Genomic DNA, 17,899 nt, shown 5'->3' with positions numbered 1-17,899 from the left:
ACAATACATTTACTAAATGTCATGCCCGAGGCAATGTCTAAACATGACAATCAATGGTGACAGGAGACTGCCAAAGTAAAGTACATTTTTCTCTAAAAACTTGAAAAATTAACAACGCGTACAAATAAAACACTTAACAAACATATATAACGTTTTTCTGGCTAAAATATATATTTACTATGAGACGTTAGTGTGATATTGTTTGTTCATTTCGATCACTTAACTTAATCATCTGTCTGTCAAAGATTGATTGACAGTAACCTTAGCTTGAGTGTAAATATACAGGTGTTTTGTGTATATAGGGAGAAGTTTGATATTTTCGTCTCAATACAACACACACAAGGTTTTCAAGTTGGCGGATTTTGGTGTAAGATTGGATGAGTGTTATTTAGAAGTGGTAGTGTTGGCCATGTGGATATATCCTTACATAACAGTATTTACTTACTTACTTACTATAATTAAAGCCAATGCAGGTATGTTTTAATTATAAATAATTTATTAATCAGTATACTGATACAGGCAATTTTTTAAAATGCTCGCTCCTAAATATGTCGTGGTGTTAGTGGTTAAATGTTTTGAAACATAGAGAATTTTAGATGTATTTAAGGTCAGTAATTAGATAGTATGATGCGACTGATGTTTTAACATTAAGTTGGACGTTTTCAGACCAGATAACTGAGCAACGATTATGTTCAGTAGGCAATGATGATTATTTATAATAGTCCATAAATACCGGAAGACAAGTTATTAGTGTAATAAGGCACTATATCATAAATTAGAAAATATATTCAAATTATTGTATAAATAGAAATTTAAATTTTGATATACATTATAAGTAACTGTTGTTAAAATAATGTCAAACATTTTGGTTATTAAAAAGCTACTGTGTACATAAATGGGGTTTCTTAACCAACAGATGCTACCTACCTACCGTTTATACTGGATGTAATGAAACCCGACTGTGTTTAATTAAACATTTAACATAATAAAGACATATTGTTATCTTTCTCATTTACAGTTTATTTCTATATAGTAAATTCACCAAAGCTGCTATAACAATTTGGGGTTAAGATGTAAGATGGCTAAAATCCACAGGACATGAAACATTCCATCAATACCGCGGCCATATGTGATCGATATCCATATACGATAACCCCTAAGTCTATATGATTTGGTTTATTTGAACCATCGCTCTTATTGGTTCTTACATAGACCCCCGTGTAGTTACGAAGGGGTCATTCAATTGTTTCAGGATATGTTTAATAAACGTTTCACACTTAGTCGTCGTTGTGCATTCCGTTACACACCGACAAGAAGCACGCTAACTGTTGCGATTTGACCCAGTATCCATTTTGACTCCATACATAAATTTGCTTTAGTTGAGAAAAAAGGGAACTTATAGCTTTAGCTGTTGAAATAGAAATTGTCAAATGTTAATCTTAAAATGACTTCTACTTCAAACCTCTTTCCATTCCGTAAATGTGTTACACGAATAGTAGTTAAGTCTCTAAAGCTTTGGGAATCGGTCATTGGGTCAAATTTGTTAAACTGGCTTCTTTTGAATATTAGTTATATCGATGTCCTGCACTACCCGGGAAACTTATTACAAGTAGCAGATGTCAAATACTACACAATCGAAATTTGATTCCTGCTGACCTACCAACGCTTGCAAGAATGAACACAGGGTCGTTTTTACGATTTGAATATTCCCGCTTCCGTGTACACATTAAACACGAACTTAAAAAAGACCATCGACCTGAATGATGGGGAAAATTCCGTAGTAAATACATATAACCGTATGTCAAAATGACTTCAACATTATGTTGACGAGACGTTAATATCACCTTGTATTTATTTCCATTGTATTTTCATCCTTGACCCTATCGACAAAATGTTTTACGTATACTGCAAAGGGACAGTGAATTTCCAAGATCATAGAATAAGTATTCTACATAAAACTGAATATAATTATGTGTTGTGAAATCCGCCTCATAAATTCCGTTTACTATAAAACTTCAGGGAAATATCGAACTTCAGCCCAACCATCCAAAACAAATGGTTGTCTACATACAGTCTCAATTTACCAAGTAGATACCATTCATTGTCAGCCACTTCGATGAAATAACCCGAAAGGTCTCCTCGACCATTTCCCGAATGACCTGTGAGTGATCTAATTTGGGACTCGGGGACTCGGATTGTGTCAACTCTCAAAACAGACTGGGTGGATTTTTGAGGTGTTATTTTCGTGTTTTGTATCGCATGGCTCTATTTTTGGAACTTAAAATAAACATTAATATGAGTGTATATAAAGTGATTTTCATTAAATTTGGATTTTTTTACCATTTTTTCCTTTACGCTCGCTTAGTCAATTCTATACGTTCTTTTTTTAAAAAAATTTTTTGTTTGTTTGTGAGTCAGCCATTTCTAATTACTTCAGTATTGTCTTCCGGGATATGTTTTCTTTGTTTTTTACAAATGCCACTTGAAACCATTATGTTTTTAGAGTACTGGTTTTGAAATATTATTAATGTCTTAAATTCGGGATATTTGGATCCCATATGTTCACGCTAAGTTAACAACATCAATACTGATTAAAATGGACCAATATTTGATTCGTGTTTTCAATTTAGAATATTCTGGATACTATTGATGTTTAGCTCCTTTAAGGCCTGCGCACAACAAGGATTGTTTAAAGTGTTCACTCCGATTTTCGCTCGTCTCGCTATCGACCCTGTGAAGCATTTTTTGCGATGTTTAATTATGTGTTCATTCAGATTATGATTGACTTTTTAAACTTAACAAAAAATGACGACATCTGTCAAATGTCTAGTTATAGAATTGGTGTTTAACGTAATGGTAAATAATCCTTGGTGTTGACTAAGATATAAATTCGAGATAATTCAGGGGTAGTTATCGATCGTCAAAGCTAGCATGTTGTCTCTGTATTTGGACAATTGATTGTTAAAATAAGAGACAAACGACCAAACTGCATTATATGTGTACTATGGTGTTCATGTACCTGCGTCCAAAATCTCATCCACTGACTCTTTAAAAGAAAAAAAAAGAAGAAAAAAACCCCAAACAAATAAATAAATAAAGCGCATGCTCATAAATTATCTACGTTTTTCTTTCTTGATCTTATGATATTAACCTTAATAATATACATGCACAAATCAAAAAAAAATTTTTTGGGCCAGTAGTGTGGAGAGGGCTATGTCATATTTAGAGATACTATGGGGCTACTGCATCTAAGTTGTAATTGTGCGTTGTTCCTTCCTGTATAAATTTAATTCAGATTTAATTCAAATTAGCCCCATTTTCACTACAATGCAATCGAACAAGATTTAAGAAGATTTGGGTACATTGCTCGGAGCTCATTTCTCATTTAGGAAATGAGGAGACGTCTGTTTTGAACTAGAATGGTTGGAAGTATTCTGAACAAGGCAGAGTTACACCATCATGTGTAATAAGCCATTGGACTCATACCCAATGACTCCGACTTTTGAAATCCAGACCTAAGCTATTACACCACTGGTATTCAAGTACTGGCGAGTAATCTACACTGGTTTGAATATGCTTACTATTGCTAGAACATCGAATACTGCTTCTTATTTTAGTTCACATAGAAGGTACTTAATTGTACAATAGAGAGGGAAACACTTTTTATCTATGGACTTCAGGAAGAACGGGTTGTTATAATTATGTAATGCTGCAATACATCTGGTTGTCTACGTAAAAATTTGGACATAATCTTCGGTAAAACTATATAATTTCTTAAAGATTTAAAGTTACGGCACAGAAAGAAAATAATTATGCATTCTAACCGTTTATGCATACTATAAACTTGGCGTGGCCATGACAAAATTGCAAGCAAACTGCTGGACAGGAATCCAAATAAAACAACAAACGACAAAATAAAATCTTGTTCGTAATAACCAAGTAGCTTATTGACTAAATTTAGAATTTTTATGTAGGTAATATAGGTATGTCTGTTGCAGATAAAATTCTCTACTCACGGGTCTCTATGATCATACACTCTTTCGGCAAGTCATAGAATAAGAGTATTCGACATTTCCTGTAGTGTAAAACTACATAAAAGTGTCATAAAAGTGTCATTAGTCTGACGTCATGTAAAACGAAGACTCGGTTTTATTATACTTATTAATGCTATCACTGCATTTCAATGTGGTCGCTTAAACTATAAAAGAAAACAACCCAACATTAACATTTTGTCTGCGATATCACCTCGGTGGAAGCGGACGTAAAATACAACTAACCCATCATCATTAACATATCATTAGCCCAAGTATAAGAAGGTCCTCCGTTTCTACATTTGCATGGGATACAAATGGAGTTTTATACCCGTTATGAAATCGATTAGAATATAAGATTTCTTTTCCATCCGCCATATTCCCCACAGAGACAGGAATGGTGGCTGAAAACGAAGATTGTGCAGTTTTCGCTATGTAAAAAACGAGTTATAATATTTCATATTCCTGGAAGTGTCCACAAATATTGACAAGTAAATTACATAACAAATTCGAACTATAGTATACAATTTTATAGATGTCTTTTTTTTTAGGTCTTCACTGTCTATATATAATATCTCGAGCCAATGAAAAAAGGGAAGATCTCCTCATATTTTGCTGATTACGAATCAGAGATTATAACAAGGAAGCGACAAAAACTGAGGTCTTTGTTTTATAAACATTCTTCCCAGGTTTAGTGTGGATGGTAGTATCTAATTTATTTGAGCTTGAAATAAATTAACAGTTCTACCGGAAATTGGAAAACAATATGCTTAAATGAACATTGATTTGGACTAGTCAACATGGTTGGGGTATTTAGCCAAGTTTCTATGGAAGACCAAACAGCTTTTTATTCAGTGTTCTTAATTCTTAAGTCACAGTCCTCAATACTTATTTCTTTTTTTGTTGATGTATTTCGACATTTGTATACTAAAATTAACATTTGTATCTTAAAATCAATATTTGTTTTACAAATCAGACATTTGTCATATCAGATTTGTAAAATGTACTTTTGTTGAATGTTATTTTAATATACTCTTCAAAAAAAGTAAGGGATATTGAAATGCAAATACCTATGCAGGTTGTGATATGATAAATAGTCATGGACACTTGACATGCTTTGAGAGTATGTTCACAGATGAAAAACTTATCGCCCCAACAGAACCACTGAGCTGCACATGCGACACGCAATAGCGCAATACACGTGGGAGGGGTTCATTGTCAAATATCTAAATACTTTTAAATCTGCTTTAACAAGGTACGTAAATATGCATATGTCAGAATATATTTTACAATTTTGAAAATGTATTTGGACCTTTTTAATATTATGCATCCCGATATCTTGTATTTCGTAATATGGTCCGTATTTTGACGTTAAATACTACCCCCCCCCCCTCCTCCTCATTTAATACAGGTTAGTGCCATTCAAATTTGTTCTTTTTTCAGGGTATGTAAATATAAATGTACCAGAAAATAATATACATTTTGTAGCAAGCAATAAACATACTTTCCAGCACTATAGGAACAGATAGCGAGAATTTCGTATTAAGATAGGTTTTTTTAGTTTAAATACCCCCCCCCCTCACTTAATAAAGTTTAGTACCGTGAAACTTTGATCTTTTTTTCAAGGTATGTAAATATAACTGTGCCAGAAAATAACTTGAAAAGTTGTACGGTATTAAACTTTATTAAGTGATGGGGAGGAGGTGGGTGTGATCTTAAATGTCACAATACGGACCATACTACGAAATTCTAGATATGTTACATAATCACAGATTATCTGATGTTATAGACGCTTCCTGCCAACTTGACACCTGTTCGCTATCGACATCCCTGGAGTTCATGGTCTATGTGATTATGTAACCTTACCTTGATGGCATGTCTTATTTAAACTTTCTTTGATGATAAGCAAATGTGTTAAACCTGATATGATACATGATACATCAGCCAGATGTCTAATAAGATTCCTTTGTCTGGTATGGTTTATAAACCCAGATTAACAAACGAAAACACAGAGAGGTCCGGACAGGACACGAGAGCGGAGGCCATGGGCGCCTTGACACAGACGAGACGGAATGAGGGAGAGCGTATTGGAGTTGGCATTTGTGCCAAGCTAGGACATGGCTCCCTCCATACAAGTTAGTTATAGAGTCTTTAAGTTTTGTACATAATATGTTAGAAGAAGCCGAGAATAAAAGTATTATAAGATGTTAAACCCCTGTCTGTGCGCGCGTGCGTGTGTGCATCGCCTACAGGCCGCAATTTCTAACTGATCGTCTTGAAACTTTACATACTTATTTCTTATACCCTAAGGATAATCCCTATTATTTTGGTGCATGCCCGACGTCCTAGGGCAGAGCCACGCCTATTTCTTGCATTTGTTTGTTTGTCGTCTACAGGCCGCATTTCTTAACGTATTGCATACTTATTCCTTATACCCTAAGGAACATCGCTATTGTGGTGCAGAGCCACACCTATTTTCATTTTGTGTCTGCGTGTCGCCTACAGGCAGCAATTCTTAATCCATTGTCTAGAAAACTTTTCATACTTATTCCTTATGCCCTAAGGATGACTTCTATCATTTTTGGTGAATGCCCGACCCCCTGGAACAGAGGCACGCCCATTTTTGTTTGACTTTTTTGCCTACAGGCTGCAATTCTTAACAGGTCCTTTTGAAACTTTGCATACCTGTTCCTTATACCCTAAGGATGATCCCTATTGATTTTTGGTTAATGCCCGATCACCAGGAACAGGACCACGCCCATTTTGTCTTTGTGTGTCTGTGTGTTGCCTACAGGCCACAATTCTTAATGGATTATCTTGGAACTTGGCAAATACTGTATATTCCTCATAGCCTAAGGACGGCAACTATTGATTTTGGTGCATAATCCACCCCCCTCCCCTTTTGGGCTGTGCCACACCTACTTTTTGTTAGTATTGATATATAGGAATTATCGATCATAGGGTTGTACCTATTTATATTGGCCCATGTCCAACCCCCAGGGGCAGAGCCACGCCCAATTTTTGTGTTTTGTGTCTACAGACTGGAATTCAGAATGGATCATCTTGGAACTTGGCATATTTATTCCTGTAAGGATAGCAACTATTTATTTCGGCACATGTCTTGAACCCCCAATTTTAGTATTTATCATCTACAGACTGCAATTTTAAATGGATATCTTGGAACTTTACATATTTATTCCTTATACCGTAAAGACCGCAACATTAATGTATGCCCCGACCACTTAGGCTGGTGTCACACCCACTTTTTTGTTAATTTTTAGTCTCTAAATTTTGCGAAACAAACCCAAGCCTATCCTTCTTTGCCTCCTGTCATATTACAGTCATTGCAGCTTTTTCATATTTCGTTCTCTTCATTTAAAAAAATACAGTATCAATGAAAGCAGGAATGTGGACGTATATTGCAGAGTTAGCGATGCTCTAGTTTTTTACATCAACTACAAACAACCTTTCCGTAAACGGTATTAAATATAATGGACAGATTTAATATTTTTGAATACGTGCACCTCATTTTCACATTCAAAACAATCAAACACTAAAACAGGTCACCAAACTCGTCTGGTGCAAATGCACAATATACACGATGACAAAAATTCGCTGGTGTATTAATATATTTTGATATAAATCAATAATATTAATAGTCATTAATACAGCCTTAAAAAGAAATTACAACACAAGAATCAGTTATTCGAAGGTCATATTTACAATTCGGATGTTAGACGGCAAATGCTCCATGCAAATTGGATTTGACCGTTAACATAAATAAGACGGCGAAACACGGATATAAACATTTTGGTCAGAAATTAGTTGATATTATTTTTAATATCGATGTCGTGATACTTGTCTTGTATATTTCATGGCTGTGATGACAAAAACTGTGACATTTTTCAACTATTGCGACATAAAATATTCAACCGAACCGTAGGCATGTGTAACGCGAATATATCGACTAACTATGTGTTATACAATAAGTGTCAGTCAATAACCATATTATAACGATACCATAAGTGTCACTCATCGAGTTTATTAATAAGCAGGTCATATCATAAACACATAACATTCAGACACAATTAAAACAATGTGAATATGAAATTTTGAAACAATTCATTCCACTGGTAAATGTCTTACAAATTGAATTTAAAAACGAATTCGGCGACCTTTATAAAAGAAACATCGTATTTACACTTTCTTGTGTCATGTCGAACTTGTGTGTTTGTTTTCTCAATGTATTATTTAAAAATAAAAGGAACAATTATCTGTAAATGACAATTGTATTTTCATCACGAATGCAACGAACCACCGCTTGGGGCAGCTATCGCCTAAATGAATAAATAAATATCTACAAACGCATCCAAGTAAAATAATGAAGAAATTCCACGTTTAAGAATTTAACTTTTGTGACACAATAAAGGTTGAGCAAGATGGCGACCTCCATGGGTATGATCTTTGTTTCATGTATTACACAAATAACACTAAAGCTGGGTGTCGAATTTTACTTTGGTTTATTTGTTTGCAAACTGATTTCCGTAGAAAAAGTAGTGCGTTGACCCCATGACCTGTGATGCATTGATCGCGTGTAACAACAGTACATGATTCTGTTGTTCAGACTGATACTAACATCTAGTTTCGAAGCAAGTGTAAGGTTTCGAGATAATAATAAATACTAATAAACAATATCTGTTGTTCCCGACGCAAATTAAAATGTTCCGACATTTTTATGATGACTACTGTCGATGTTATCTTACATTGACGTCGAGTTGTGTATTCACCTGAATTGTATTGTTCAATAGAAGTATATAATATACAATGCTTACATAATTTACGTTTATGTGTATGTTATCAATTGAGAACTGTCGAAGCAATATAATTTTTATATTTATAAGGAAACATGGTCTCGTCTTATCTGGTCAAAGTCGAATTAATATTGAGTGATATCATATTCAGTATAGACATACACTCGGCTATTGACTTGCTTACAGAGAATAATCTTTGACGAACGTTTGCTGAAGTTCTCGGAAACAGTCCGAAATTCGAAGGCTTGTTCATAAAAATGGATGATTTACTAATAATTTATTTATCTCAAATGCAATCAGTTGAAATTATTGTAAAACAGTATATTTTGGGTAAAAAGTATTTTATTGTTTATAGGGTTTTGGTTTCTTTTTCCAGTAATTATTCAGTAATTAATGTAAACAATTATGAAGTAATCTGCTCAAAGCTTAACATACTCCATTCACAACAAGCCAGATCGTTCATAGTCTTCAAAGTAAAAAATGTTGTATTTTAATGAAAAGACTGTTGTTAATATATAATTAAACATATCCAGGCAGATATAAAATAAAAAGTCTTCACGAAGAATGCACGGGATGGCATAAAAGATGGCATAAACTGGAAGTATAAGATTAAAACAGCTGGTGGGTTGTTTTGAAAGACCGAAGTTGAGAGATCTGACAAATTTCCATTTGTTTGACAGTCCACATATTTTTTATTTGTCTACTTTAAAGACTTAAAAAGTTAAGATTTGAAAGTGTGAAAGTTTTACTGGTCATGTTGATCTTAGCTAGACTGTTGAGTCTTCGTTTAAAACTACAAATATTGATTTTAAAACACTTCATAACATGGTAACCGTGCGCGACAATCATCACCGACATTTTCATCATTGGTTTCAATCCAGACCGATTCTTGAAATAACATGGACATATTATTTTGTCTTAAAGGGAAGACAGGCTTTTGATATCCGGTGGTAGTCAATAAGCTATGGTTACCTTCTAATAGCAAGTAGTTTAAGCAGGTCCGGATTATGCTTTTGTGGTGACCTAGGCCAAAATATTTCATGTGGTCTATTACTCAGGCATCCATCCATCGATCAAATACAAAATATCAAAAGACATAACTGTGGCATATGTATGTACATTATAATTCCATGTATTACATTAGTTTACATTAGATAGATGACATGACATTATACGGAATTACATAGTTTTTTTTCTTGAATTGAGCTTTGCGAAATTTGCAATGATGCCTTCAAAGTAATTTAGACTTTGATATCAGCAAAATCGGATATAAGCAATTTCAAGCTGTCACCTGGCCCGTTTGCTAAGATCATGGCTCTACTGTACCAGCAGATTATTGAGAGGATTTATTTAATCAAGCGAGAGCTTAGGGAAACACAGAGAATGATTACGTTGGGCCCCTAATCCGGACCCGAGATTAAGTTTTTTAAATCCAAAATTCTGGTATTGACAGGTTTCGTGTACAAGATTCACTCTTTCAAGAACACCTGACTCTACTTTTAGGAAATTCCAGCGCGTCATTCAGAAAAAAGCTAAAGGTACAAGTAGATATCGTCCAGAAGGTACTGGCATACTAATACTGGTGGGACATCCATAGTCTCTTCCCATTTAGTTGGGAAGTTGACATAGAGAGAAATGGGGTTTAGTATTAACTCGAAGGAAACCATGTAAGTTCTGGACTAACAGATGGCATATGTTATTCCAATTCAAAGTGGAAGGAAACTAGAGTACCACGAGAGAATGTACAGAGAATACAGCGTATAAACCTAGGATCGAAACAATGATTTGCATAGAGAACACGCGTTAGATTACTTGGCTGCACACTATCCGCCTCCGAAATGTTAACATATCTGATGTACTTTTATTATTACGAGGCTTGATTTTTTTTAATCGTGTGTTATATTTTGTCGTTTTTCATATCAACGTGAGTCGTTTTATTTTTTTTTTAATTTGCACATTTCTTCAGGAATAAATATTGAGCAAATATAAGAAAAATCCTTTAAGTATTTATGTTGAAAAGAAGTGCCAACTCTGATTTAAAGAAACTTATAACGACTTAGAAATTCGTGTGCGTGTCTTCTTTGTCTAAATAATAGGGATACTAGTTACATATGAGATCCTCACATTACGCAAATTTTATTGTCTCTTTGAAGATGTACACTGGGGGATTCACATGGCGAAGAATGTTAATTCTGCGTTTAGGTGCCATTTTTGCTCATCTCTATGTTTGCTGACGTTGAAATTCGCGTTTAATTAGTCACAGAACAAACAAACACAAATTTTGATCAGAGATTATTTGCTTTTGATCGATTTTACGAGATATTTGTGTGACCTCACGTGAGGTAACGAACCCAAGAAGCTTCACCCGTGTCAAAGCCGAGCACAAAACTTGGTTATAAAACAAAGCCAAAAACATGGATCACGATTCCCAAATATTGACGACCAAAATCCTTGTTTTAACACAAATGCGGTTATTTCTTAATCTATCACACACAAAACTTGTCACAGATGGACCCGTCATTAAAACAACATTCAGCATTAACACCCAAATCATTGCCAGAAAGGCGTCAACCCCTCAACCTTGCAATCCAAGCTTTGATGTTTGTAACAAGATTGGTGTTAAATCAAAGATTTTTTTTGTATTTGAATGGCTTTCCGCCTTTTCTCTCCTAACTCTATCTGCATGAGAAAAAAATGAAAAATTTCAAAGAATTACCACTTTGATATGATATCCGAGCTACGTTCTTTTCTTATTGCATATTGTAAATCTTTATAAATGTGAAAAGTATTTTAATGCTTAAGATAACATATATCATTGTTAACGAAATGTCCCGTGTCTGGCAATCTGAATTATTTTAAGAAAAACTGTTCAAGCCATTATCCTGAGAATTTTTGTTTTAGACTATTAGCATTTCAAAACATTGTAAACAATGTTAAGCAGCCACCTGTATTATATAATCATTTTCTCAGATACATGTATCTGGAATTGTCAATCGGTATTACATTTTACCTTGCACCGTAGGATACACTAAACAATATTATTCAAATCAAAGACAAAGAGATTAGTGACGCATATTTAAGATCGTACAGGTCCAGTTACGGCTATGGTGACCCCCAAATCACTAAAACATTTTGTCAACAATATTTTACCAACCATAAGACAACATGTATAATTACAACTCATCGCTTTCTTTATAAGCGTCTTTTTAATTTCGCATAGCAACACAGTTATCTTAAAATATAAGATACTCTTTGACAAGTCAGTCGTGGCTAGGTCGAGCACTGATTTCAAAGAAATGTAAGAACCATTCAAAGTCACAAAAATGTAAGAATTATTCAAAGGCACCAAACTATTACCAACTTGCAAAAGGTTACAAGAAGAAAGTTGGGTGAATTTTAATTCAATCGCTGATTGTGAGACAGTTAGTTAAATGCAAATTCGCCAAGAACTTGTTATTGGCTACGTGATCACAATAACCTTGTCAGTAATTAACTATTCTGAAGCAAATTTATGATCTTAATTCACTGTTTTACTTTCTTGTATCAATCTTCATTTCTAACAAACATTTCAGTAAAGTTTCTTGGTCCAGTTACGCAAAACACGTCATTTATAGGATTTAAAACACATAAATAGATAATAAATGAAATGTGTTCATCTGAGTAAGATACTTTGTTGAAACAAAGAGGTTGGTGTCCATACATTATTAAAATTATTACGGATCTACTAAAGATTGAAATATTGAAGGAAATTCGAGTGTAATTTCTCAGAGGAAGTTTTTAAGGAAACTGAAAACATTTGTACTATTTGAAACATCAATCTGTACAATAAATCGTACATTAGATTTTATTGGAGTTTTATACATACATAATATACTTACGTACACATGACTATATCATATTACATATGTCAAAAATGACATTAAGAATAAACTTTGACTGGATGTTGCAATGGGCATAAAGGACACGTGATCTAACACGCGATCTGTCGTTAACCGTAATACTTGGGATGTACACTTTAAGATTCTTGTGAAATTAAGATGGGGCTCTAGCTCTAACCATTTATCGTTGTTTGAATAATTAATATTTTTAAAACTTAAGACTGGTGGCTAATTTTGGTATTCTGTGGCTATGTCATTTTCAACACAACTGTATTAAAGGGGGGTTACCTGTTATAAGTTTAAATCTAGATAAGTGTTGATCTTCTGTGTCATTTCGATTACAATTTTGATCGCCGTGGACAAATGAATTAACATTTGTGTATATCAACACCACCATCCCGTATATCACCCTTCTGTAGACGCACAAACTGCCTGAACAGCCATTTTCGAGCGCTACCATCTTTACAATGTCTATTGTTCGGTTTTTTTTCATCACGCCCATAGCTATAGTCTTCTCTCTGGGAATCAAAACTACTGTTTAGACACATACGTATGTCATGGGTTTTCCCAAGATTGATAACAAATAATACTTGTTATCAGTAAAGTTAAGCATATGTGGACAGTTTGACATATAGCTATATTCAAGTTACTAGCTAAATTACTGAACTTTCACAGTAAGATGGATTCAACAAAGATAGCAGCAGCCATAGGAGGTGTTGTGAGCATCGTATCAGTACTTCTGGTCCAATATTTTGTATATGGCAAACGGGTCTTCAATATACACGTCACGGCTAACAATGATCGAAGCCGGAAAAGGATGGCTGTAGCGAATGGCTCAGCGAATGTGATTCGTGTGAGTGTGTCAAGCAATGAGGAGTTTGTGGACATAGGACCGGGCGATTCCTTGACATTTTATGCAGATGAGCCCCAATTGACCATAACTTTTCCAGAAAGTGACACGCCCCTGCCTGCATGTACCAATTTCAGGCCCCCACCGGAAAGATCAGTGATTGTAACTGCACATGCCACGGTACAACTAGCCAAGTATGGTTCAGTATGGACTGACGAGAAAGGAAGAGATCATTCAATTTGTGGGGACTAGTGGGCATTAATTATGTGTGTTGACAGTTTCATTGTGAAAATACTTTAATGCTGGAATCTATTCTATAATGTTTAGAGATGTCATATATGTTCGAAAATTTCCCTGGGAATGTTCATTTAAATCTACCACACTTTCTCCAACAATAACAACGCAAAATCTACTAAAGATTATATGATATGTAATAATGTGATGTCTATCTATACCGTGAACATCAATATGTTATGTATGAATCAACATTTGACCTGGTTAAGAATACTTATTGTATTGTCACTCTTATATACATTGCTTATTATATGTATAATGTTAAGTGCATGACATTATGTAAACTTTGATAAGAAATACCCGATGATAGAATAATGTTACCAATCTTATATATTAAAGAAGATAAAGTATAAGTATTTCTATATTTACGGAAGATAAAAAATACGTCCAGGTAAAAATCAACCAATATATTTTATTATGATGTACATAAAATCATAAGCGAGCTGTCTGCCATCTATAGGCTTCTTCAGATGTTAATAATGTATAGAAATAATTAAACATTTAGCCGTACATATTTACATTCGTAGTCCATGACTGTGGATTATAATAAATAATATCAGGTAAAGTTCAACAAAAGGTTATTAAGTATATAATACGTAATACGACATTAATTTACATATTAAATCAATTATGCAATCTGACTATAAACCTAACCGCTCATTAAAATTTATATCGACCTTATTACCTAATAATAAACCGGCAATAATAACAAATTAGCCGTTTTAAAACCCCCTTATATAGTATAGTATATATATATTGAAATCTATTGCTAGATTATGTAATAAACTATGACATATTTCCTATTGTACTGAAATTTATAATGTTATCGGTGACATTGTCATCGAATTTAAGATGAAATGGATAAAGGGATGGGTGGATTTGAATTTATCGTAAATACAATACGGTAACTTTGTGACGAAGATAAATATGGCACTTTTAATGTCTATGGTTACGGGTGCAATGTGCTTGCTTCCTATATTTTTAATCGAATTCCATCTGTCGATGGAAATGAAATGAAATGAAATGGGGTTTAACTTCTTACTAGGCTAATGAAGACGGATCTGTCGATGAACAAAGCAGTACGTTAACTGACGTGTGAAAACCGGTCATGGAAAATCCCGAGATTCTTCTCGGGACACACCGGAATTCGATCTCGAACGCCAAGTGTATATTGGGGTATTTGTCTCAACTTGGAGTGAGTTGTCATACTGAAGCGAGTTAGTAAAACAAGATGTAGTCTTTTATGAATGCTATAATGCTATAAAAAGACATAGTAATGTAGATCCTTCTCGATTGCAGCGCGGTATTGTTAACAGATCATTCAGGTTACAACGGAAATGGACTATACCAGCTGTTTAGAAATAGTAAGCAGACTCTGTCAGCCTACCCGTCAGTAAGTTGGGTAAATGCAGAAACCGTTTGGATATTCATGTGGCAATAGTTAGGATGCCAGTAGTAACCAAATCTAAAATTCATTAGTGATCAGGTGATAATAAAAGCTTTCTACTTTTCTGGGATCTGTAAGAATACAGAGAAAGTAAAACAACACAGTTGATAATACTGATAGTAATAGATAATAATTTAATACATATATAAAGCGCACACACTCCAGTCCAGTGCTGGTTTTACAATAACATTTAAGCATGTAAAAAATATAACAATAATAGGAAATGAAATGAAATGAAATATACAAAAATTAATTTACATATTATTATTAGCATGTTTAAATACTTCTGTTTTAAGATGCTTCTTAAATACTGCATAGTTTGAGCTACAGTTTGTTCTATGTGAAAGTTGGTTCCACAATACATTGGAGTTATATGAGAAGGCATTTCGAATGAAATTTAGACTGCCGGGATTTCTAGAGGCTTTTGTTTACTTGATCTTAGAGATCGTAAAGGTGTGTACCGTTGGATTAATTCTTTTAAAGATTTTTAGAAGCGCCATACCATTACAAACAGAGATACGTATCTAATTTCGAGGTGATGGAAACATTTACAAGTAATTAGGCAGTATCAAATCACTAAAATGACCAAATATTGTCAATTTTATATAAAAGATGATTGCTACCTTTACACATTATCTGTGCACTCGTTGACATTGTTTTATAGTCAAACGTAACGTCCATGTTCTTTACCCAATAAGGACACGTAATTATATGATGAATTGCAGACTATTAATGTAAAAGGCACACTGTCATAACACTATTTTACACACATACTGAGAAATTAATATCGGGTAAAACAACAAAAGAGAACAAAAGAACAACTTAGAAAACTAGTTTACAATTTATATTACTATTTACAGTCAAAGTAATATATACACAAGGGTGAATCAGTCATATGTTTGATCTAGTCGTTCGGATGGACGAAAAACCGAGGCCCCGTGTACACATTGGGGTGTGCGTAAATGAACCCCTGACAGTTATAATTCGACATAAATGTAGGTCGTAGCCTCACTGTCCAGCCAAAATTTCCGCCATAATACACTACAATGCATGAAATACTATTTAATTGATAAAACACAATTTGGTTTTATAGGTTTGTTTTAGTATCATATTGTCCCAATTAATTGTGAATAGACATTTTCCAGTCATAAAGAATATTAAGTAAGAACATTATGCTAAAAATGTAACTTTATTTTCATCGGTGCTTTAATTAAGTGTTTACAAAGTTTTTAATATGACGTTTGTTCAAGACAAATTTGTCTTTTTGACTTTACACCATATTTGTATTTGTTGCAAACATCAAACATGTGTTGGCTTCACAGTATGTTTATTTATGGAATACCAGTACTGTAAATGTTAATATCCAAAGAAGTGTTATGTTTGAAAAGATAACATCTTTTTGTATTGAAACGTGACAGTAAAATGGTCTCACTTATGAGAATTAAGCTTACAAACATTCTCAAGTTTCTTTTGCTTCGATTGCAAATGAAGATAAAATGAGATTTTGGTTTAGTGCATCTTTGTGTTTGTGCTGGAATGATAGAAAGGGGGCACCTACAGAATTAACTGATCTTTCTTGTAAATGAAAGGTTAAATTTCCGAGTTATTATTGGAAACACAAAAGTACAACAAAACTTCTAAAATGGGAGGTGCTATTAGAAACGAAGTTAAGGTCAGTTTGGATAAACAAGTTCGCGTGTGGCGGTGCAATATTGGTAGTGAAGTTTTGGGCCTAGCTTAGAGAACAATTTTGAACAATTATTTATTGAACTTGTATACCACCAAAATCCAGCTTGTAAAGCTGCTTTGTGGCGCTTGTATAAAAGAAAAATATATGATTATAAATACACAATAAAGATAGAATATCATAAAAAATTATAATTAAAATATTTGGTAAATCAAGATAATAACTTTTTAAGAATAAGATAGCAGGAGAGGGAAAAGATAGAATATAAAAGATTAATAAAAAAATTGATGTTATAATTTATTGTAATGATCATAATTTATTGAACTTGTATTGAGCCAATATTCGAGCATAACGATTTACCCAATAATACCCATACCACCCAATACTAATCAAATACCACCACATACTACCTCATTATTGTGAAAAACTAACATAATACTTCAATAATATATATATAATGAGTTAATTCGTGGAAAACATGCAAAAAAATGTACAAATGATATTTCCAATTATTATGCTTATAAATCAATTCATCCTGTACAATAATGGGTCAGTATAACAAAATATGAGATATACGTACAATTATTTGGATAACAATCTATTTGTTTGTGGAAAATAAATTATTTATTCAATGTTCAGTCGTTCCATTTATCACTGATTAAATAGATATTTGAAATGTTTACACTTTTTATAGGAATCAACTCATTGATATTGATGTAGTATGTGGTTGTATTATGTAGTATTGGGTTAGAATTGGGACATATTTGGCAATATTTGGCTAGTCTTTCAGATGTTTGGGCTACCGGGTACATGGACTCTTCCAGTTTATCGTTAAGATGTAGCTAATTCCACAAATCAACTTAATTTTTGTGATAGTTTCTCACAAAATGAGGTAGTATGT

The 17,899-nt window shown here is 33.7% G+C and overlaps 1 protein-coding gene across 2 annotated transcripts in view; it reads left to right on the top strand.

The window, feature by feature from the left end:
* Positions 1-221: 221 nt before the first annotated feature.
* Positions 222-17,899, top strand: part of LOC126825729 (disintegrin and metalloproteinase domain-containing protein 7) — a 47,903-nt gene continuing 30,225 nt past the window's right edge. Inside the window, exon 1 of one of the 2 annotated variants that reach the window (XM_050555497.2) lies at positions 222-473. In XM_050555497.2, coding sequence (XP_050411454.1) covers positions 410-473 — 64 coding nt within the window. In that variant the 5' untranslated portion in view covers positions 222-409. The remainder of the gene's footprint in view (positions 474-17,899) is intronic. The other variant, XM_050555498.2, reaches the window with a different exon arrangement.

Source organism: Patella vulgata, chromosome 6, assembly GCF_932274485.2.
Source record: "Patella vulgata chromosome 6, xgPatVulg1.2, whole genome shotgun sequence".
NCBI lineage: Eukaryota > Metazoa > Mollusca > Gastropoda > Patellidae > Patella > Patella vulgata.
The sequence above is the reverse complement of the archived record's forward strand: the minus strand, read 5'-3'. Positions and strand labels throughout refer to the sequence as shown.